The sequence below is a fragment of the Fonsecaea pedrosoi genome (assembly GCF_000835455.1).
Source record: "Fonsecaea pedrosoi CBS 271.37 unplaced genomic scaffold supercont1.7, whole genome shotgun sequence".
Lineage (NCBI taxonomy): Eukaryota > Fungi > Ascomycota > Eurotiomycetes > Chaetothyriales > Herpotrichiellaceae > Fonsecaea > Fonsecaea pedrosoi.
The window spans coordinates 1,829,303-1,852,174 of record NW_013550609.1 but is presented as its reverse complement, the minus strand read 5'-3'; the positions used below and the strand labels follow the sequence as shown (position 1 = coordinate 1,852,174).

Sequence of the window (22,872 nt, the reverse complement as noted above, 5' to 3'; positions counted from 1 at the left end):
GGAGGAGGGGGAACCAGAGCAGAAGAGCCGCTTCGTTTGTTCTCAGCTCAATCGTAAAACAGGAAATATCCCAGGATGAGGGTCGCTCTGCACCCTCGTAGCGTTCATTGCGTGGATCACCTAGCTGCGGTAGGAAGTGTCAGTCACCGCAAGGCGTCTCCAAATGTGCACTCGCTCTCGATCAATGCTACAATCAATCATCAGGCCCAGGTCCCCAGGCGTGCGTCCTTCGGCCGACTACGCGAGTCAATGTACGGCGGTGAGTATTTTCGATTCGATCTTTACACCAATGTTTGACGGTATGTATGTATTTCGTTACTGCACAAGACATTGTGGTGGCTGGAGTCGTCCAACATTGAAGGCGTCGTCTGGTAACAGCTGAGAGTGTTGTGAGGATGGACACGCACCGAGAGACTCAGAGAACATTGATCGAGCGAGTGAGTATTCGAATGAGTGAGACTCAGAGATGTTAGGAGCGAGCGAAGAAGGGAAAGGACATTCATCATTTTCGTTATACGTACCACATCGAGAAAGCCACTAATATACTCCTGATAATGTCTCGGGCACGAAGCAGGTACAAAAGCTCGCTCTGTATTGGCAGCATGAAAACCATCTCTGTAAATCTGTAGCGGGAACAGATGACACTGGCGACTACATCCTCGACACTTGGTCTGTTTTGAGTATCGCGTGTTCAAGTGCACATGTATACGAAGTAATTAACAGGGCATAATACTCCTACACCTATACGTATGAGTATGTGGTAAGCCACGCGGAGGAACAAGTACGAGTACAAGTCCGACGTGATAACAGTAGTGATTATCGAGGAGAGGGGGGATAGATGGGTAGATGGATAGACGAATCGCACGTGACAAGGCTGTATCCCCCTGATGGCATACATACATACACACAGACACCCCCATACACCTCGTACATATATATCTGCAAGCAGGGACGGGTGGGGATGGGTACATACATATACTTGTACATGCAATAATCAACCCAAAAGACCTCTCATCTCAACAGAACACTTGTGACAACACCAAAAAGACGAGAACACGAACTAAACAAATCTCTTATGTACTTGTGTCCTTTGTCCGTGTACGAGGTTCTCGGTAGAAACACATATACATATACATATACATATACCAAGTCCGGCCCACAAGTCTGATCCCACTTCCCACAAGTATATGTATATCTCGACAGGTCTGGATGTCCTGTTGCCTCAAGTTCTATTCTATCCTTCACCTTGTACATCCTGTACATCCTTTGTTTTCTATGTCTATATCCATATCCATATCCATATCCATATTTATACCCATACCCATATCCATACCCGTGTATCCATTTTTTCATTAGCCGTCCCAAGATCGAATCATTACAACACCGGATCAAAACAGCGCCCAATCTCGGACCCGCTTATGGTTTGCTCAATTGCTCCTTGCGGTAGAACTGTGATGGGAGAACAAGAAATGTTAGCTCACTGATTATCCAAAAAGAACGCGTCGTTGCCACGACTTAGGAAAGCTCTTACCTTGAAATACCCGACACAGATGCTCAGGTTGGCAACCAGTCCGATCCAAAACCAGGCTTGCCAGATCGGACCCACCCCGCCGCTGATGTCTGGGCTGATGGGGCCGGGGCCGATCTTGTTCGGTGCGACGGCTCGGGCGACGATGGTTGCCACCGAACCCAGCACTTGGGCCGTCACGAGAGTGAAGGCGACGTGCACCCGCGTCAGTGTGGCCAGGAGGATCATGCCCAGTCCCACGCCCTGGATGGCGTCGAGGGTGCCGAGCCACAGCCACAGCGCGCGGGAAGCGAGCGCCGAAGCCGTGTAACCGCCCGCCCAGGGAAGATAGAGGCCTATGTTGCTGGTTCCCCACCAGATCTGGGCCCAGCGAGGGGCTCCGAGACCAATGGCGAAAAGCGGCAGGATCCAGCTGTGCGACTTGGACAGCACGCCAAATAGCCACAGAAACGCCGCCCACACGCCAATAAAGAACAAGACGACCAGGAGGAGGACCTGCCACGTCTTGGTGTGCGAGCTGCTCCAGAGGAACGACCAGTTCCGGCCGTATGGAGCGGACAGGAAGAAATTCTGGATGAGGACTGTGACGAAGAACCACAGAACAATCTTGCGGCGCAGCAAGCTTCTATAGAAACTCGGCATTTTGCCAGGGGCTTGTCGGTAGTAGTTAGGTAGACCGAACCACATCAGCAGACCGATACACCAGAGGAGAGCCGCAATCGGCAGGGTAATGGCTGTGATTTTCCAGGTCGACGAAATGGGGTCAGGAGTGGCGACGAGGGCATCGACCGTGCGTCGATTGAGATATGCTCCCCAGTACCACAGGGCCACGACGTAGATCTGTTGTGTACCTTGAATCACGCAGGCTCGGAACACCCATGCTTTGACTTGCGCGCCACCTTCGTCGCCAAAATTGAGGGCAAAGAAGATGGAGCCGGACGACGAAGCAACAGCATACATGCCCGTTCCCACGTTCTGTATCCATCCACGGCCGCCGACGGTCGAGCCATAATGAGCAGTTCCGATCAGGATGAACGCTAGACCGTAGAAGAAGAATGGCAGAGACAGGCAAAGTCTCGACTGGAAGCGCCTGAACAGTAGCCACCAGCAAATTGACGTGGCGAGATAAATGGAGGCAACAGAGTAGAGCTTGGCTGCTGTTTGACCAACCTCTCCCGTCAAAAGAGTGATCTGGTAAGAGTTGGCCGCGATGATTTGTCCAAATCCCATGAAGAACGCATATACAGGCCAATCTCCAATGCGTAGTTGCATCCATTTCCTCAGACCAGTAGGTGGCTTGTAGTCCTTGCCTAGCAGAAACTCATCCGCTAGATTGTTCGGATCCGGTTGAGAGTCAGGATCGGTGTTGCCTCCATAGATAGATGGGGCAGCCGACGTCGGGCGAGACTCGCGGTGGGTGTGGAAGCTCGTGCGACTTGAGGGAATCATATGCCTTCCAAGTTTGACATTGCGGAAGGTGTCGAACCATTGCTTCTCCGACTTGATCAGGAATTCTTCAATGCACGTCGCAGATTCCGAGTTGTTTCCCTTGAGATCTTCAAGCTTCTTTTCGAAAGCTTTGGCAAATTCGCCGTTGCTGTCCGTAAAGAATGGGTCCACCTTCTGCAGTTGGAAGTCGGTCTTCTCTCCGACGATAGTGTTCATGGAAAGCAGCGAGTTGGTGCTTGAGACGCGGTTGTTTTCTGTGAAAGCGGGTGGTGGGATAAGAAGCCCTGATTCCGGTCTAGGTGTGCCTGGCCCAGGCGTGTGAGCATTGTAACCGGGACTGTTTGGTAAGGGACTGAGTTCAAGGCCCGCCGTTCTGCTTGATCGGCGTGTATGACTCGATTGTGCAAAGTAGGGAGAATCGTCATTCACAGCCAGACGCTGATATCGCCCTGATGTTTGCATCGGTATTGTGAGGCCTTCTCCATCGTCATCCTCGAAATCGCTGTCCATGTCGTCGTCGTCTTCGTCCGAGTTTTCATTTGGGTTTTGTGTGGTGGCTGTTCCAAGTCCAGTGTCGTCTCCTTCAACATCCGGTACAGGAGGGAGATGTGAAGGTGTGTGTGGTTCCTCTCCATCGTGCTCGTCCTGGGTATCAACGTGGCCGGGACCTCTGCGTGACCCAAGGGATGCTGAGCGGGAAAGGCCAGAGACTGCTCGCGAGTGACTAGAGCTCGGACGCTCGACGGCGGTGTCCTGGCTTTGTTCTCGACTGTGGCCTAGATTCCTGAGGCGCGTGGTGAGGGAATGTAAGGCTGCATAGCTTGTCAACCGCGACTGGCCCAATGTGGGAGTGTGGAAACCCGCTGGCGTGACTGCACCCGATCCACCAGGAGTATTCCAGACAGACGATCCCCAAAGATCTGCAGCAGCACTATGATGCTTTGTAGCTTCGACCTTGTTGTGGATGCGAATAGCCGTGGACTGCAGGATTTCGAGGTCTTCGACCCATTGTGCGACTGGAAACCTCTGTTTGGCCGATCGAGCCCTCATCAAGGCCCGGATCTCCGTCTTCGAGCTCAAGGCCTCGTGTATAGCCTGCTTGAATTGATGTAGCAGATGGGCAGTGGTCGTAGACTCGACAGTGTACCACCAGCCGGGCATCTGGCCCAGTCCTCCAACTCTTGCTCCAACTCCCAAGGCACCTTTGCGACCGAATTCGACGGCGACGAGTCCAAAAGGCTCATCTCTTGATGGGATAAGCGCAAACTCGGCTCCAGAGAAGATGAACGGAGGTAGAGCTGTAAAGACAGGCTTGGAGAAGACTCTACCAGGATACAGCTTCATCATTCGTTCCAATTTGAGTGCTGCGAATTTGCCGTATAGATCAATGACGGGCCCGATGGTGATGAGCTGTACATTTGGATTCGACTCCAAAATCGACGGGAACACATCTGCAATCAGGTCGACACCTTTTTGCATCGACCAACGTCCAACGAAAACGAACAGCTCAGCATTGGGATTCTGGTCCAAGCCAGCCCATTCCTGAGCTTGACGCTTCAATTCAGGTCGCGCGGCCTCAAATTCTGGGTCAATCTGGATCTCGGATTCGTTGGGGAGCTTCTTATCCCACTCGCCAGTATCAGACGGGTCGGGATTTGGCAGCTTGCCAACCTTCTTCAATCCCCAGAAGATGGGGTAGCGGGCATATGACCGCTTTCCATATTTCTTGGAAACACCCACTGCTCCGAATCCTTGTTGGTGGACTCTCAAATACGACGCTCCGGCGTGGAGAAGGTTAAAAACCTCACCAAATTGAACGTACCGCTGCACCAGCTCGGGGGACAGGTTAAAGACGGAGCACACCTCGTCCCGTTCTTGCTTTGTTCGCATCGGCCACAGACCCTGAAATTCGGCATTGTGCAGGGACAGGCAAGCAGGGATTGTCTTCGGGAGGAGGTACAGTGGAGCGACAGAGCCATGGTAGTCGTTGATGTGGTATAGATCCACGGGGAAGCGATTGAGGGCTTGGGCAATGCATTGGTTCCACGCCGAATAGTAAATGGCCGAAGAAAGGTCGTCCATTCGAGGTGGATAAGGCTCGGCCTTGGTTTGCTGCCTGAAGACGGGTGCATCGAGCAGCACGTAAGTGATATTGCGCAGAACATGATACTGGACTTGGACTTCGTATGGCTTGCCGAGGACTGTCACTGTCATGGGATCCGCCTTTTCATCTTCTGGATAGTCGACGCCCCCAACACAGGGTACAACCCAGATGAGATCTTGGTGGCCCAGGTTCTTGCCCATGAGTTGTGCCATGACGCCGAGACCCCCGATCTTGATTTTGATACCCCAATCTTCGATGTCGTACTCCATCGTTGCGATCAGAACGATGCGCCTCTTCTGCTGGTCGATGACAGTGTCTGACGGCTGCAGGAATTTCGGTTTACGGGAGAACTTTGCCAGGATACCACTCGGAGGTGCTTCCTCGTCGACTAGCTTTTTGAATTGTCTCTTGAAGACTGCTGGGATCAGTCCAGATTTCTCCGATATGCCAACCTCGTTAAACTTGATTTGGTAGAATGATTGCATAAATGACCAGACGCCAAAGGCTGCTGTGATGATTGGGACGGTCCAGAGGAGTACGTAGAGGATGAGCTGAGTCCACATATTTCCGGAGGGCACCAGTTTGAAATGAAGACTGCCATCATCTATGACAACTCTCCATCCCAGATGCGGCTTGGGGGGTGGCTGGGTAATGTTCAGGACGACTGCGGCGAGCGACGAAGGAGGAAGACGATCGAGAACTGAATCTCCATCGGCATCTCCCATGACAACTGTCTGATCAGGTCTGCCATCCGGATTGAGGCCCCAGACGTTGATTTGGGCCAGCGCACCCTTCAGACTCCACTCAGTCATGAAATGACGGGTCCATGTTGAATTGCCTTCGAGCTTCATTTTGCCGTCGAGTCCAGCGTCGAATCCATATTGGTTGTACGGCCCGTTCAAGAAAAGATGAGGAAACCTCCGAGGAGTGCTGAAGTCGACATCGCCCTGCTGGATATGGTCACTACTACCAGCGAGGCGGCTGAAATACTCCACGCGGACATGTGTACCTTTCCAGGACTGTAATTTGGTTCCAGTCCAAGCCTGCTTCTCGATTTGCGTCTTTCCGCCAGTATAAGGCATCCACTCTGAGAAGGATGATCCCCAGTTCGTAGAATATCGCCATTTGTCCGCTCCAGCCGCCGTATGTGAAATGACCAGGGATCCATTCTTGCTCTTGGTAAGAAGACTGGACGAGTAGTTCGCGGCTCTTGTGAAAACCATCGGATTCTCTCTCTGTCCAATACGGAAGAGGAAACGATCAACAGCATCTGTAGGTTCCCCAGCTTCAGATGAGACATTGCGGACGGAAATTGCATGTATGCCGTTGGCGACATTGTTTAGTGTGGCAGACCAGGACCAGGTTGATGCAATCGCACCGACATATGGAGGAGCTTCAGGGTCTGCAAGATTAGTGCATTGGACACTAGCTTGGTCGATGGTAGGGGTTGTCCCTAATTCAGTAGTGGAATTGAACGTGATGCCATTTGTAACACTTTCGCAGTTCATTTCCACCGAGAATTGAAGCTCGATATTGACGGACTCCGTGCCATTCGCGCCGACCTTGGACTCAATGCGAACATCATGGCCAGGGACAAACTTGGTAATCATTGGTTTCGGACCTACCCACTGATCCAATGGAACGTAGGCTCTAAAGTCGTAGGCGGCCATGTGCAGGCTATCTAGACAACCGTTCGGATTTGTTGACCCGTTGATCCCCAAATGATGGACGCTGTCGGTAAGAGTCTGCTCATCGTAAGGGTAGAAAAGATTCTTGACGGTCGTTCCAGCGTCGTATGGTGCGATCAGACTCGTAGTATTCAGAGCTGTATCATTGTTGTTGCAGTCGAAGGTATACGTGGTCGATGCATTTGCATTCGAATACAGGAGCCATACGGGAAGATTGCCTGCGCCAGCAGAACCAAGGTCTTGAATACCAGGAAATGCGGAGCGCATCACTGACCACATACCCGTCTCGGTTGTCACGTTACCGGAGCCAGGGTATTGGATCTCTTGAGTCTGGTTGGACAGTTGTTGCAAGAAAAAACCGTCCTGCAGGACAGGAAACTGTTCTCGAAGTTGGTTCATATGATGAATGATGTTGCGGACGGGATGTGACGGGTCTCTGTGGTCATAGCTAACTGTATCGTCCTGACAACCATGACGCGATGCATTCAGCGGCATTTTGAAGAATTGTGTGGAGTCGAGACTGTAGCATCCGTGAGTTTGCCAGGCAGTCGCTGAGGACATTGCTTGTCGACCAAAGATGTAATTTGACGCTGTGTTGTCCAGAATATAGAACGCCTGCTCCTCGCCCCATAGCAGGAGAGGAGCGCCAGGCATGTGGATTGTGGTTATGAAATGACCCAGCAACTGGCGATGGATACCATTGGTGATAGAGGGCCATCGAAAGACATCCTGATTCGTAACTCCGTACATGTGCCTGGGGTCGACCTTCCCAGTATTAGGATTGACAAAGTCATTAGTCAGTAGAAAGGTGTTCCACATGTCCACAAAGTTACGGGGCGCGTCGTAACCAGCTTCCAGGTTACCATCCATACCCAAGAAGCGAGTCAGAGTGCGGTAGACTGTGTAGTGGAAGGCGGCAGCATCGAGCGCACCATGTTCGGGGTCTCTGAGGAAATATTTGTCTGCCGAAGTGTTGGTCATTGTGGCAGCCATGGTCAGATTTTCGGGAATCATGTCAGGTTGTCTCCCACGGCCCAAGAAGATCGACCCGAAGACATTCCCACCAGTGATCTCACCGGGGGTGAAGAAGTTGTCTTTGCCAAATCGACGAGCACACCGGCGCATTGCATCGTTCATGTAGCCCATGGCATCAACCGTGGACTGCGTGGCCTTGTCATACCGATATCCGTCAATGTCAAGCTGCGCGATCATCATACAATAAAAGTTCTCGATCTTCAGCCGAACGGGTTCGTGCCATTCACGCAGACGATCTTGAACGGAAGCGAATTTTGACAGTTCACGACGCCAATCTGGAAAGACGCCAAAGGCCTCTGTGTCGCCATACTGGTCAAATTCACTGTCGTAGCAGCCAATCATTTGGCTCGTCACATCTTCGCCAACAGGAAACCCCGTCTCCAGCCAGAATTTTGGGTACTGACATGTCTTGTTATAATTATTCCCGATGTGGAAGTCATGATACTGGCGGTCCGACTTCCACTGTACCTGATGCTCCGACAGCGTAAAGGGGGTCGTAGTATTGAGGTAACCGTCGAATCCGATCAGGTCACCTAGGGTAGCGAATGTATTGTCCAGGATGACGTACATACCGCGAGCGTGTATCTCTTGTATAGCGGCTCGCCACATGTCGATGGTACCGAAATGTTGGTCCAAGACCGACAGATCGAGCGGCGAGTATTGATCGTACCCCCATGGACTGTTGATGAAGGGAGAGCCAGCAATGTACAATCCCTGCGCTGGTTAGCAGGGTACATTGATGGTGATACTGCAGTCATACCTTGACACCCATGCCATGGAGATAGTCCAGTGTATCAACAAGGCCCTGGAGATCGCCTCCATGGCGCATCTGATTAGAATTTGGGTCGTGCTCATATGCTGTTCCATTGATATTATCGTTGCTAGGGTCACCATTGACGAATCGGTCGAGAAACAGGGTATAGAAAGGGAACCGCCAGTTCGACGGCGAAGGGTGGTATTGATGGTCTTTCCATTCTCCCCAGTAATCTAACGGATTCTCTGCCGTTTGATTCTGGTTGAGGTTATACTGAAGGAAAGCTGCATCATATCTGAGTGCCCTGCAGCTCGACAAAAACAGAAAAGTGGCCCAAGAGAGAGTATTAAAAAACATGCTGTAGCGATGAAACAAAACGAAAGACAGAAAAGTTGGAACAACGGTACCCGTGAAAGCGAGTGTGGCAACCGTAATAGTAGCGAGTGACTGGAAGACGTCAAGCCATAGAGAATGGAGAGAGGGTATAAGGGAAAGTCATATCAAAGGGAGAGCGAGAGCGAACGAGGACGGGGAAGAAGCATCGAGAATTTCCTTCTCGCAGCTCAGCCTACCACACACCCTTGTCCTCGATCATGTTCGAACGCGATAAGGAAATGATGAGAACGAGCTCAGGCCCAGTCCCCATGACTGTGGACTGCGAAAGTTCGATCGAAAATAACAAGATGACCCGGCGTAGCCCTCGTCACACAACCCAGCAGGTGGGGAGACTTATGAGACATGGTAAGCATTGCGATGGAAGTTCTGCTGCCAACCATGCACGAGCCTCATGTGTCGTGGCAAACCCTGAGCGGGTTTTGTGACGGGAGGAACCTGAAGGATCCAGGAACAGGCTGCAATGACCCACGCTGAGAATCCCACATACTGGAAACTCTTGTTGGGATTGGAACTCATGAAAGTTGAAGGATAGCTCATGCCAAAACAGCTGATGGCTGGCCATCCCTGTCCAGACCATAAACAGAAATGGCCATGAGCTGACAATCCTGGTCTGCCCAAATCACGGTATTATGAGACAGCCAGATAGTCATGGAATGAAAAAATGGCCGTGTGGCCATGCCATGGTGTGGTTGAGCGATAAGTGCTGAGTCTAGAGGGTGGACGCCAAAGTGATCCATAAGGCTGGAGACGGAGGGGGTGGACGGCAGGATAACCCACGAATTTTTCGAACAGGGGAGCAATTGTTGGCGTGCCAGACAGAACAGCAGGGGACATTGCCCGGGCTATACTGTTCTCTTCGTCTTGAAGACTATAGTCCAATCATTCTTACGGGGGGTATAAGTTGACGAGCAGTTTTGGCGTTGCAAAAGCGATGTATCGAGCAAGGGCCTCCCCTGTAACATGGCGTTGTGCCTTCGTCATATCAGCGGCAGAACCGGACACCATGTGAATGGGATTTTGCTCGCTACCTGCACGTTTGTCATCATTGTACCCACTGGGCAAATGCTCGTATTACTGTACTTCCCACGCTTGAGAGCCTCCTCCACGGTGTTTTTGATTGAGCTTACCGTAGGACGATTCCAGAGATTGAGATATAAAAGACTCGCGACTTTAGCGAGGGCGGTTTCCTTGCTACTATCCTTGTACCGATGCTGGTGGTGTGCGGGTGCATGTGATGCGAGCAGTGCCTCGGAATACGCGATCACAAGAACAACACGCTACCCATTATTCGTGTCTCGAGTATGTGTTCACACTGCGTACTCAAGCAGGGTTCAGGCCAGCACAGAGGAGTTGCCGAGAGCGCCTAATAGATTGTTGGGCCTCTGAACGTTGCATAATAGTGCAGAGCTGAGAAACGAACCGTTGAAGGGAAAAATTTTGGGAAAACTGGAAATTTGGAACGATGGAGCAAGTTGGTTGGAGGTTGAAAGAAACTGTGGCTTCTGACCCAATTATCACGTGGTCCCCACCCTTGAATAGCGGCTGCGCGGTGCCTCCTTTTTCTACCCACTCGCCTTCTCTTTTTTCCGGCTTGGCGTTTGGCTGCGCTCCGCCACCCGCCCCGGCATGGCTCTTCCGTGCAGTACTTTGTGCCTGGTAGCGAGTACGAGGAATATCTTGTCATCCGGTCCCATTTAATCTGCAACCCTTGTCCTCCCAGTGCCGCCTCTCCTTTCCGGCAAGACAACAATGGAATAATGCCATTTATGCTTGATGGTCACCTCAGAGCGACTCCTTTCACCCCATCAACGCCACTTACACAGCATCTACGATTAGATTCGGTGTATCGGTCACGCCGGGCTTCTGATATAGCCAGACGCCCTCTCTGTCAAAATACAAGCACAAGTAAAACTCCATCGACACTTCCCTTTGTGCCATTATCGTCCAGCAGGAATCTGGTCCACTACAAGGAAAAGGAGGTTCTCAGTTGAGGCCCAACGGCAGATACCCGCGGGCGCGCTAATCGTCAGCATGGTATACCATTGCCTTTTACGAGTCCAAGGGTTGACAGCCCCCGCTACTCGTGCACAAGCGAAACTGTACGAGGCTACATTCCCATATCCGACTGCTGAGCTCCTTTTACTCAGATGAGGCTCAGTGGTGAGTCGTATATGCTCAACCTGTTTCCAGGTGTCGCAAGATAAGAATAGCACCTCGTGGATGGCTTCCCCTGCATGAACTTCTACCTCAGTGGACATGTTTCGGGTAAATTATGGAGCCTTCTTGTGCATTGTGTCAAACCACACCAACAACATGGAGCGAATGGTCGTCTCTGCCACAACTGAAGCCTTTAGAATATCGCTTGCGACGTATCATCCCACTGTGTTGCATCTGCAACATGCAGACTTTGCGCATCCCACATGTCAGGAGGCGGATCGACTGCACTGAGCATGAACCGGTTGCACAATGGTCCACCAGGCAATTGTCCATCCGCGACAGGGTCAGACCCAAAACTGCAACGCTCACAGTCTTCACTGCCTATCACCAAGCAAATCCTCCTGGATTTAGTCCTGGAAGATGTCATCCTTCTTTTGATCCTCTGACAAGTACACAAAGGAAGACTTTGGCATTACCTGTTTGGGCTGGTGGATCGCTATGGGGGGTGTTTCTGGGTGGCCACAATTCCCTTGTCTACTTGCCCAAGTATTTTAACTTTCGAGCGTGATAAGCACGGGTACAACAGCGAGCCGCCTGAAGCTTGGTACGCAGGCAGCGGATTGAGTTGTATATAAGTACTAAAATGCCCTGTCAATCCTGCGATTTGGCTGAAAAGTAGCGCCGTCCTCGCACTGCAGGCATTTCATAGCGCGCACACAAGCCACCCATATATGTAGGTACCAAACAGTGGCCGTGAGGTGTCTGACACCACGAACCGCCACATCATGTCATTCAACAACCATTTTTAATTACAAGCGAGCAAGTTAAGCGTCTCGCTCGAGCTTACTACTTGCAGATATTAGGTAACGTGGCGCCGCGATAAGGGCGGCGCTGGCACATAGTAACCCCGCCCCACACGTTGCAAAATGCGACTCTCAATGTCCAATGCCCTTCCCTTCCAACCAGCCCATGCACTTGGAAGGAGAGGCGATGACCATTGTTGAGAATGCGGGTGCCTTGCTTGGGCCTCATGTCGAGGTCCCTGGGTCGCCCTGTTCTCTCCTCCTCCCCGCAATCATGTTTCCAGAACCTGTGGCGCCGACCGTTGAATCCCCCAAGACGTTCGTTCCAGAGCGATAGCAGCAATGAAAAGACTCCGGACTTTGCGTTCGCCTTCGAGTACGATGAAAGCACGCGCGCCCCATGTTGTGGCTCCCATTCTGATCATGTCTTGAAATCATAGTATCGATGGTGTCCTCGTCCGGAGCTCCAAGCCAATCCCCCATGCCTCGTCAACGCTTCGATTCCTCCAGCGCAATCGGATTCCTTTCATGCTCCTCACCAACGGCGGCGGCAAGCATGAGTCAGAACGAGTCAAAGATCTCTCCTCGACCCTTTCCGTACCCCTCGATACCTCCAACTTTGTCCAGTCGCACACGCCCTTCGCCGAGCTGATCCATGGAGAAGACAGCCTGCGACACAAATGCATCATGGTGGTCGGAGGCGAGTATGGGCGCTGCAGGGACGTGGCTGAACAGTACGGCTTTACCAACGTTGTGACGCCCGGGGATATATACATGGCGCACCCGGAGATCTGGCCGTTCAGCAAGCCCTTTCAACGCGACTACTACGCCTCGTTTGCGCGCCCGCTGCCCAAACCCATCAACCCGACATCGCCAGCGGACAGTCTGACAATCGATGCCGTCTTCGTCTACAACGACCCGCGCGACTGGGGCCTGGACATGCAAGTCATCCTCGACGTGATGCTGTCGCGCGAGGGCGTCCTGGGGACGTTTTCGTCCAAGAACGGCGACCTCTCGCTCCCGAACAGCGGCTTTCTCCAGGACGGCCAGCCGACGCTGTACTTTTCAAACCCGGACCTGCTCTGGGCGGCCGACTACCACCTGTCGCGGCTAGGCCAGGGCGGCTTCCGCGAGGCGCTCGAGGGCCTGTGGCGCGCCGTCACGTACAACAAGAACCACCACAAAGCGCCCAAGCTGTACAAGCGCGTCATCGGCAAGCCGCACAAGACGACGTACTCGTTCGCCGAGAAGCAGCTGCTCCGGTACCGCGAGTCGCTCGTGGGCAAACACCACCCGACCAAACTGAAGCGCGTCTACATGGTCGGGGACAACCCCGAGAGCGACATCCGAGGCGCCAACACCTACGAGTCCGCGCACGGGATCAACTGGGTCAGCCTGTTGACGCGGACGGGCGTGTATAAAGACCAAGACGGCCGTCGGCCCACGTGGGAGCCCGCCGCTATCGTGGACGATGTTAGAGCCGCCGTACAGTGGGCGTTGAAGGATAGTAATTGGCACCAGCCCTTGGAATAGAACAGAAAGGGACGTATAGACCACCATTAGAATTCTCGGGTGGGTATGGGGCCGATATCTCATTTTTAGTCGGGCAAGACAAGACTATTTTTAACAACACGTCCTACACTGATAAAAATCCCTGCTCTCTTGAGGCGATCACATAGACCCTAGACGAAATCAAAGGTATCGCCTCCTTGGTCATTGATCAATCTCCCCACCCTCTCCGTGCCAACAATCCTTTCCAGCTTTAACACATCCCATTTTGAGAACAGTGCCCGGACGACTCCCTTGACACCGCCCTTGGGAGCGTGTGGCGCTCTGTCCGTGTCCGTCCCAAGTCCCAGGAGCGCGATGATCTCGGCCCAAAAGATGGGATTCTCGGGCACGCCGTACCACAAGATCTTCCGGACACCTTTGATCCGGTACCGGAAATGATGGTGCGCTCGCTCCGAGTACAGAAGCACGGCATGCCGGCCGGAGAGGAAGTGTGAACGCGCGCGCATCACCTCCTTCACAGGCGTGTACTCCGAGATACTCCCGAACGAGAGCGCGGTAGCGTCTGAGGACGTCGAGAGATAATTCCGCACACGCGCAAAGTCGGCGTATGTGGGGATGAAGAGCAGGATTCCCTGCTGGTGTCGTGCGTCGCGCACGAGCGGCGCAAGGATCGTGGTGGTGAAGAATTTGAAGCGGGCATCGGAGTCGGACAAGGGGTTTGGCGAGGGGACGCGCAGGAAGGTCTGAGGTATGCTCGAGGTGAATGGGAGGGCTAAGGAGGAGACTGAGAGCATTGCCCCGGGATATGTCGGCACCAGTTTCACTCGCCCAGCGACGTTGTGTAAGTGCGTCGAGACCAAGGCGTTAATTTCAGGGGTCAGGTAGTCAGACAGTATAATCGTTTGGCGCAGATATTTAGCTTGTCCGTCGAGATACCAGTGGCGGACGCGAGAGAAGTCGCAGCCATGGGAGTCCTTGGGGAGAAGGTTGAGTTGAGAGAAGACATAGTCCACATGTTGCCAGTTCTGCATTTGTAAGGCGTTCGTGTGGTCCATGATGACGAGCTCAATGGACGAGAGAAAGTCGGCGTCGTGTGATTTCTTCTTGTCCTTGCCGCCCCCTGTGGTAATCGTGCGCATCAACCCAAGAGGGGAGCCAAAGATGATGTCCGAGTTGTAGAAGCCAGAAAAATACTTGATGGTCTTCCTGGTGAATTTCAACCCGACCCGGAAGTCTTCTTCGTGATTGCCGCCAAAAAGTGCTCGAAAGTCTTCTGGTTTGTCCTGCCATTCAGCCTCATCTTGATGAGAATATGTCTCCAGAAAACGGGACTTGTTTTCTTGCTGATCAGGTTCGCTGAGTTTGACAATGCTTTCGACGAAACGCACACATGCTTGCTTCGTGGGCACAATGATAAGGACTTTGGGTCGAGTGAACCCTTGATCACGGAGGTCTAGTGCCTCAGTATTGGACGCCGAACTCAACTTTGCATTGTTTTTCAGTACCCGATCCCTCGTCTTGAAGATGTGGTTGAGAGCGTGCAGGCAAGATACGTCGCGCAAACGGCTTGAATTCTGAATGCTTCGGCACCCATTGATGATGTCAACATAGTTGAACACGCATGCGGCGACGTTCTTCTCCTCCGAAGACAAACTAGACATAACTTTGTCTCCATTGTCGACCAGCCGACGCTTTAGATAAGCGTCTTTTGTCGATTTCAGCCCATTGACATTGGCTGGATACTGCGTCGTGAAGAGTACCGTGCTGCGAACACCGGAGTCCGATCTAGAGGAGGAGGTATCCCACTGCTTTTGATCCACCTGTTTAATTGCAGCTTTGAAATCTTGTTCCGAGACAGTCGTGTAATGTTTCTCGAATGGATCTCGCAGGAGGGTCTCCTCATCTTCCGAATCAGCGTCTGCTACGTCGGCTTCCAGGTGCTCTTCATCTGTTTGTGCCCCCTCTAGAAGCTCTGGAGGTTGTTCGTCCTCATTTGCCTGGGAGCTTTGGTTTTGAAGCGGCTCTCCATCTGAGACAGTGCTTTTCGCTGAGTGTTCTCCATTCTCCTGACTACGCGAAAGCCTTCTCTTTTTCCTCGGAGATTCAGACTTGTCTTTTCGTGCGCTGAGAGATTGTAATAGCAGAGCGTAGGAGTTTGGGGCGAGTGTCTCGTCTTCGCTGTCAGTCGGAGGCTGGTGGTTGTCTCCTTCAGACTCGTCTTCTTCGGAGGCAGCTTCCACGCTTCTGGGCTCATCTTGCGAAGCATCATCTCTAATAGTATTAGCAGAGCACGACTCAACAAAAGGATAGTTTGAAGTCACCCACTCTGTCTCTTTTAACCGCGAACTCTGGAAGAAATCTTGCTTCTCAACCATAGAGGCCTTTTTCCCAGCACGCCCTTTCACAGGAGGCCTGCCTCCCCTACGAGGTCGGTAGCCAGGCATTATTGGCTTCTCAAAATTTACCAAGGCGCAGACAATGCGGGGAAAAACTTCCTGGGATCAAAACTTTTTGAGATGGGCGCGTCTCCGTCCCTCCAATCACGGAACTTTTCGTCGCCGCTTTACTTGCCAGTGCAGAGTTTGACACGTGATTCTTCAAGATGTTTCGTCGTCTGCTTCCTCGACTTCTTTCCTTCGTTGCTCAACAAGTTCTGGCTTGAACAGCCAGAATAGCCCGTTTTTGACGTCCCGAACCACTCAACTGCAGAGTGAGCGACAGCATGATGACCAGCACGGTGGACTGTTTGCCTCCCTCCAGATGATGTATCCCTTGCTTTTTTTCAATTACGCCACTTGCGTCTCAATCCTTGGCCTCCTTCTCCCAAGGTGAAATTGGTGCTCAGGCTGAATCACATCCAGCCCGTGTCAGGGTCGCGTTCAGCCATTCGGACCGCCTGGCTACTGCCCCTAGCAAAAGGGAAGCCAAGATATTTGAAAGGCTGTACTGAGACCTGTGGGAACCCAGCCTGACTTCTTCAATACCTACACCTCCATGGCTTACCGCTCAGGCAAGAAACAAGCCACCCTCCCACTAACGGTGCCGTTGATGAACGCCATGTCACGTACTCGGGGCCCCAGGGCACCTCCATGTGGCTTCAACTGTCATTCGACATGCAGAAGAGCAATCCAACCCCTTGCACTCGGGGACTCGTCAGCCAGCCAGGTTCCCGGCTATGTAAGACTTGTCTTAACTAATGAAAGCTCACTTTAGATTTGGTGCAGGACAATTGGCTAGCATCACAACCCCCCAAAGTTCCATCTGAAGACGATCCCCACAGGAACCTTGTAGAGGTCAACCTGCCGTCGAGGCGGTGACGCACCAGACCTGCTGTGGCTCAATTAAGCGACAATAAGGGTCAGCAAGGCAAAATTTCGTCCTGTTCAAGAATCGTCTGCCCTCAGCCTGATGGAATACTTTATTGATGCTGATCGCAGCCTTTGAGAGAGATCGACCCTTCGCTTTGATCTCGTTGTCCCTCCATTCCTTTTCCGTCTCCTCTTTTACCACCAATTCAAGATGGGCGACCCTGCTGATTCTCCAGTGTACAGAGTAGGCTACCGCGCTCACGAATACAAAGATGCAGGCCTACCATACGAGAAATCTCCAACGCGGTCTCCAGATCCAGCCCAGAAGGAAAGTGAGGCGAAAAGTCGTCAGGCAGATGCAGTTCCCGCCGACCTGAGCAATCCGGATCTGCCAATCTATAAGAGATATATCGCCCCTGCCCGTCAAATCGTGAACGAATATGACGCTCTGTTCCCGGACCTAGAGCGTGGTCCAGACCAACTAGGCGACCAACCAAGCGTTCCCACAACCGTAGGAGATCAGCCCGATGATCAAAGCGTTGAGTGTCATCATATCATGGATAGCTGGGGAGAGCGTGGAACTGGGGACAGCCATCAATTCTATTTCAATTCAGCAAAGCATAAAACTGCGGCTGGGAACCCGATTGCCGATGGGACTGTCGAATGGGTGTAAGTTCTTCGAACTCCAGGATTTCTTACAAACTGACACAACTAATGTCAGACATTTGGGTTTTCGATCCCCAACACCTAGCCGGATCCAGGTAAGACGCTCGTCTGGCTCTCCCTGGTCTCTCTAATTCTAGGACTAGTCCGTGGTCGACAAATACGCTCGCTCAGGACTGGAAGATGGAATCGACAGATTGGCTGATGGCCTTCTGAGACGAATGTTTAGCAACGAGGAGAAAACCTTTGTCGGAGGGTACTATTTGCAACCTGGCGTCATACGATATGATGGAGAGACACCGTTACAAGACGTGCCCGACAGACCTTGTACATTTGTCAATTTCCCCTATCTATGTCTTGAGTGGCCTAGGGAACTGGAGGCGCTGCCAGAGGAACCTGACCCCGGGAACAGGAAGTTTCCGGTGCGCTCATTGCTGCAGTCGCGCTATCGTTTACAACTTACCCGCGAGAAGGATCAGAAGCAGTCCATCTCCGCCTTGACCAATAGACAGGTCAATGCCTGCATACAGCCCGCTTTTGCCCAACTGAACTCCGGCACTGCCATGGAGAAATGTACCAAGATTGTACATACCCATCAACTCTGGTGCTTGTCTCTTAGTGGAGGCAAGTGATGATGATTCCAGTGATGACTGTCACAGACTGACTGGCTCCAGACACCGTTGTTACGTGCGCCCCTATAAAAGGAGCAGCGCTTCAAGGACAGGTCATCTCAGTGAACGAGATCAACCAGGACGACCCCACTGTACAAGTAGTGCTTGATCATAAGGGACGATTGAAGCGTTACAGATATCAACGCAATCACTGCGATTCTTGGTTTGTATGTTTTCCCACGCCAAAGGATCGTATTCATAAACTGATTTGTTCACAGCGCTTGTTGAATAAGCACAGACAAATCTTACTCTCGAGGGGACTTTTCGGAGACAAAGGTGTACAGAATGGACAATTCGACCTGTTCTTTCAAGGCGAGAGGAATCAAGAGACGGAACTTACTTGGTTAAACTGGTTGGAAGTTCTCCAGAAGCACAATACATCGAACCTGGAAATCACGATCAGGAAAACATCAGGATCCAAACCACCGGGAATTAGCTTGGCCGGAGCAACAGCTTTAAGCCAGGCATCTCAAAGCCTCCAGATTCCAAAGTCCAATCAACAAGTCGTGGCAGATCCTCAACTTCCAGCAGCGAACAAGGAACCGGGCGAATCATCTGGAATGCGACGCCGCAACCAATTCGAACGTACGGCCAATAACGCAGATCAGGAACGAACATCTCGAGTACAATTCGCCAGTGGTGCTGATAATGTCCTGGGTCCATCTTCGGATCCAAGTCCCGAAGACTTTGCAAACAGCCTCGGCAGTGAGAAACGTAAAATCATTCCGTTCTTTCAATGGCGACTGCGTAAAAACACCAAGAAAGGTGCTGAGAGCACCAGAGCTGGACGCAGCCGCATCGTATTGGATAAGATTTTACCGAAACTGTTAGAGACATACCGAGAATTGTTCTACGATGAGAATCTGATCTTGGACGACTTGGACTTGGAAAGCTTGACACAGTTGTTGAAGTTGGAAGGACGAACATTCGAGCAATTCGCCCAGGATACCGAAGCTGGTGTACAGCGTGGTGAGCAAATCGAGGCTCTGATCAAGTCAGCAAGTGCACTTTTGGACCTGTTTTTGCCAAATATTATCGAACAAAATGTGCAGCAGCAAGGACAGTCCCAGCCTCTTACTGAAAACAAAGTCCCTGGACCTGCAGATACAGGTGGCCACTCTGTGGAAACGTCAGATGGCACGGGGAAGCCTCTAGATCGCACGAATGGGCCGGCTACCGATAACACTTCTGTTGAATTGGTTCAACATTCCTCTCACAAATCAGACGCAGCTATCGACAAGGCGAGCGTCAAACCTGATGGGAAAGATATCACGCCTGGAATGGAGAGTCATGCAATTCTGAATCTCTTCAGAGCGGTATTTGGGGGCGTCATTCTGGTGAGTTTAGTCAAGCAATTTGGTTTGTGTGTCGTGTGATACGCGAATATGCGCTAATGCTGTGCGATATAGTTCTTGAAAGGAGCAACCATCCCCGAGAAGGATTTTGATGAAATCATCCAAGTTCTGCGAACCACCCACGGGATTGCCCTTTTCTTACACCTCGGGGTTCGCTCGCTCTCGGGTATGGAGGAGTACGACCGCGACCCAGAGTTCGGCGGCTCTGCCATCTTACAACGAACCATTGTGAAAGCGTTCACGCACATCATCTACATGTTCTTTGGACTGTGGCAATCTCTCTGGGCTAGAAAAGAGAATGAGACAGCTCCAGAGCCTCAGCTGTATTCTTGGGCATTGCACCACGGAGATATCTGTGCTAAGATGCTCCTGGAAGCAAGAAACGACCTCATTGCTGAAGCTGGAGAGTTCGAGAAGGAGCCGCCACATGGTCCAATGGTCACACCCGAGGCAGTCGTTATAATGCTTCTGGAACGTCTAAGTCAGAACGTTCATGGAGTGGGCACCTTCGATCTGGGGGACATTTATGAACGAGTGATAGAGAAATTGGTGCGTGTTACAAAGAACACCGTTTTGCGGCGACGGCAGCTAACACGACACAGGCTGCGGAAGTCGAGTACAACGCAACAAGACCGCTGCTGTTTGAGATCAACAAGACATCGGAAGAGCTCGACATTATCCGCGATGTGCTCAAACAGCAGGAGCGGGTTTTGCTGTTGTACCGCAGGTCACTGGACCCGGCAACGTTCAGCAAAGGCAAGGCCGGAATCGAGCGAGAGAAGAGGTTCCCCTGCGAGGAGAGGTCCATCAGCGCCGTGCTCAAGACAGTTCGAGAGCGGATCAACGACTTTGACGAGCTTAGGAACCGAATCACACAATTGCGGACTCAGAACGTTCAATTGGTCGAGACCCAGCAGGATGAGAACAACAAGGCTATCCTGGTCTTCACCGTGGTCACCATCTTGTTTCTCCCCATGTCGTTTGTGACTGGGTATTTCGGAATGAACTTGCAGGGCATAGCGGACACTACGACCAGAGTAGGCCATTTCTGGGCCATCGCCCTGCCCGTGACCTCGGTCATTGCGATACCCTGTCTTGTGCTGGCATTTTGGGGCCCAATTGTCCGGATTTGGCGTCGGATACGACAGGCGAGAGCACACTGAGTGACCTAGGAAAGGCCTTGCTGTCTACACCCTGGCTGCGAAACACTGAAATCCACCGACTTGCCCCTGCCCTGGTCTCAATTCCTGGCTGGTACTGTGGTTGTATGAAGACCGCCACTGATTCAGATGGAAACAAGCGTCATGGACGTTTCGAAGAGTCTCCCTGCAAGATACGCCTATGACCCATCTCTAGATAGACCGACCGCCCGAAAGATGCCCGATAGGGAAAGATTCAGATTGGCACATTTCATTTTTGCCTGAATGTTTCACACTCGACGGACTTGTAAATGGAATCTAACCTTTTGGAAGTGTGAGTTGTGTTGCGTGTCAGCTTTTGGAGAGGCTCAACTCACGGAGAAAAGACCTTGATGCGATATTGATGCAACAGACTTCGAAGCTCGATCAGTGGTGATGGCAGAATCTGCAGAATATCAGACCGAGACGATGCCAATGCTGGGGTTTAGAAACTCTACCGTGCCCTCTAGGGGAGTGTCTTCGGGATTTGATGATAGATCCTGCTCGACTTGTGACGGATCAATGGGTGCCTCGTTCGAGCCGTGGCTATCTCGTCGCTCTCCAGCGTCTTCTCCCTGTTTTTCTCCCGTGGCAACGATGGCGACCTTGTCCGCAGACTGGCGATGCTGGAATCTTGTCTGGGCACCAACGTCCTCGCCTCGGCTCAACAAGAATTCGCATGCTTTCCGGTATTCATTCCCCATTATGCGCGCCACGAGGACGAATCTTTCCGCACGTTGCTCAGGAGACTTGAGGTCGCTGGCGTAGAGGCGGTCTCCGAGTGCGATTTCAAACAACAAGATCCCAAGTTGAAATAGCTGGGGACGCACTGAAGTTTTCAGAACGTCACCAGACGGCGAGCCAGGGCCTTGTTGCCGGATGAGGACGACATAACGCTGCCCGGATGTACTCGAAGGGATGCTCTTGATGTTTTGACTGCTGAGGTGTGATAGCCAGGGGGTTCCCAGATGGAACATGCCAAATTCCGCGACCTTGTAAGCCAGCCCGAGCTTTTCTCGCAGATTCAGACGGATGGCAATCTTGTGATCACCCTTACCCAGATCCGAGAGATTTGCAAAGGGCAGCGGCCCGCCTTCAACCATGAGAGGTCGCTTGACGCGCTCGATTCGATAGTAGAAAGTCGCCGCGGAGCCAGAGTCAGCCAGCTGGAAGACCGACCCAGTGCCTGCTGTGGGTTTGGCTGCTTTGAGAGCTTGCAGAAGGTCACTTTCAGAATAAAGCGGTGACTGTTCGCCCCCGATAGCTCTTGCGGTCGCCTCATCCTTCAGCGGGCCAATAACCAATTCCTGCATCTCTTGCGTGTCACCCGTCTTGAAGTAGAAGTGATAGCCCCGGCTCCGCTCCCTGTACCGCTGCCGTGAGGACAGTTGTGTCCACTCGTGGCAAAATAGATCGATTTCGAGATTGAGGTCCAGGTTGCGTCTCGTGCATGCGGTATAAAGTCGCGTCGACTCGCCTTTGCTCCTGACAATCTCCCGCAGTAATGCATCCTCACTCTTGGCCGAGATCAGAGAAGGCGCAATCTTGTGGTGGGCTTGGAAATGCAGGTCGGACAAGGCGCTGAGATTGTCGAGAGACCGGCTCAAGCTGTCGGTTCTCTCCTGTAGGTCTCTCAGGTCAACAGGTCGAAGTTTGCGCTCTTTTCGCATCAACGACTTCCAACGATGGAGGGCTTTGTTTGAACCTTTGACACTCGCTTGACCGTAGGCGCGCAATATTCTCTGTATCTCCTGACACTCGGCCCCTATAAGCTCCAGACGCTCTGCCACCGATCGGAACCCGTCCTTGCCCCAGAGTGAGTTTTCGTGGTCGGCTTCGCTCAGCGCAGTCGAATCCAGCGACCAACTTTGCTTCCAAGTCGACAGTTTGAGGAGGTTTGCATCCGTCCGGAGGCGAACATGGTCAAGGTCACGATCAGAGTGGGCGAGAAGAGTCTGGCTGAACGAAACCATGAGCTGATATAAATCCTGAGCCTGGTCAATGACCCGCGCCGACGGGCTTTTGTCCATCGAGAGAAAGATCAGCCTGGTGAGAACCAGAGGGCAAGAAGCCTAAGGATATGGGGGGGGGGTTGGTGTGCGAAGAGTCCCAGTGTCAGAGTTGGGCTCCCTTTTAAGGGGGGGAATGTGTGAATACGAGGCTTGTGTGACATTCTGCTGCGCCCCTCCCAACACCGCCTTCCCAACCCTTCCAATAAAGAATGCAGACACCCCCGGGTGACCCTATCCCGCCTGTGCGTCCTTGTGATCG

The 22,872-nt window shown here is 52.2% G+C and overlaps 5 protein-coding genes across 5 annotated transcripts; 2 read left to right on the top strand and 3 right to left on the bottom strand.

Moving 5' to 3' along the window:
- Positions 1 to 1,477: 1,477 nt before the first annotated feature.
- On the bottom strand, positions 1,478 to 8,915 carry Z517_10731 (uncharacterized protein; the record flags this gene model as incomplete). The annotated part of the gene is made up of 2 exons (XM_013424340.1): positions 1,478 to 8,518; positions 8,565 to 8,915. 2 exons carry the CDS (start codon positions 8,913 to 8,915, stop codon positions 1,478 to 1,480), a joined length of 7,392 nt encoding a protein of 2,463 aa, XP_013279794.1.
- Positions 8,916 to 12,141: 3,226 nt separating this feature from the next.
- Positions 12,142 to 13,447, top strand: Z517_10730 (TIGR01456 family HAD hydrolase; the record flags this gene model as incomplete). The annotated part of the gene is made up of 2 exons (XM_013424339.1): positions 12,142 to 12,290; positions 12,355 to 13,447. The coding sequence occupies 2 exons, from the start codon at positions 12,142 to 12,144 to the stop codon at positions 13,445 to 13,447; spliced, it is 1,242 nt and encodes a 413-aa protein (XP_013279793.1).
- A 149-nt stretch (positions 13,448 to 13,596) lies between these two features.
- Z517_10729 (uncharacterized protein) lies at positions 13,597 to 15,870 on the bottom strand (the record flags this gene model as incomplete). The annotated part of the gene is made up of 1 exon (XM_013424338.1): positions 13,597 to 15,870. The coding sequence occupies one exon, from the start codon at positions 15,868 to 15,870 to the stop codon at positions 13,597 to 13,599; it is 2,274 nt and encodes a 757-aa protein (XP_013279792.1).
- Positions 15,871 to 16,945: 1,075 nt separating this feature from the next.
- On the top strand, positions 16,946 to 20,586 carry Z517_10728 (uncharacterized protein; the record flags this gene model as incomplete). The annotated part of the gene is made up of 7 exons (XM_013424337.1): positions 16,946 to 17,403; positions 17,456 to 17,495; positions 17,544 to 17,970; positions 18,072 to 18,235; positions 18,287 to 19,405; positions 19,478 to 19,972; positions 20,026 to 20,586. 7 exons carry the CDS (start codon positions 16,946 to 16,948, stop codon positions 20,584 to 20,586), a joined length of 3,264 nt encoding a protein of 1,087 aa, XP_013279791.1.
- Positions 20,587 to 21,017: 431 nt separating this feature from the next.
- On the bottom strand, positions 21,018 to 22,631 carry Z517_10727 (uncharacterized protein; the record flags this gene model as incomplete). Its single annotated transcript, XM_013424336.1, has 1 exon — positions 21,018 to 22,631. The coding sequence occupies one exon, from the start codon at positions 22,629 to 22,631 to the stop codon at positions 21,018 to 21,020; it is 1,614 nt and encodes a 537-aa protein (XP_013279790.1).
- Positions 22,632 to 22,872: the final 241 nt, after the last annotated feature.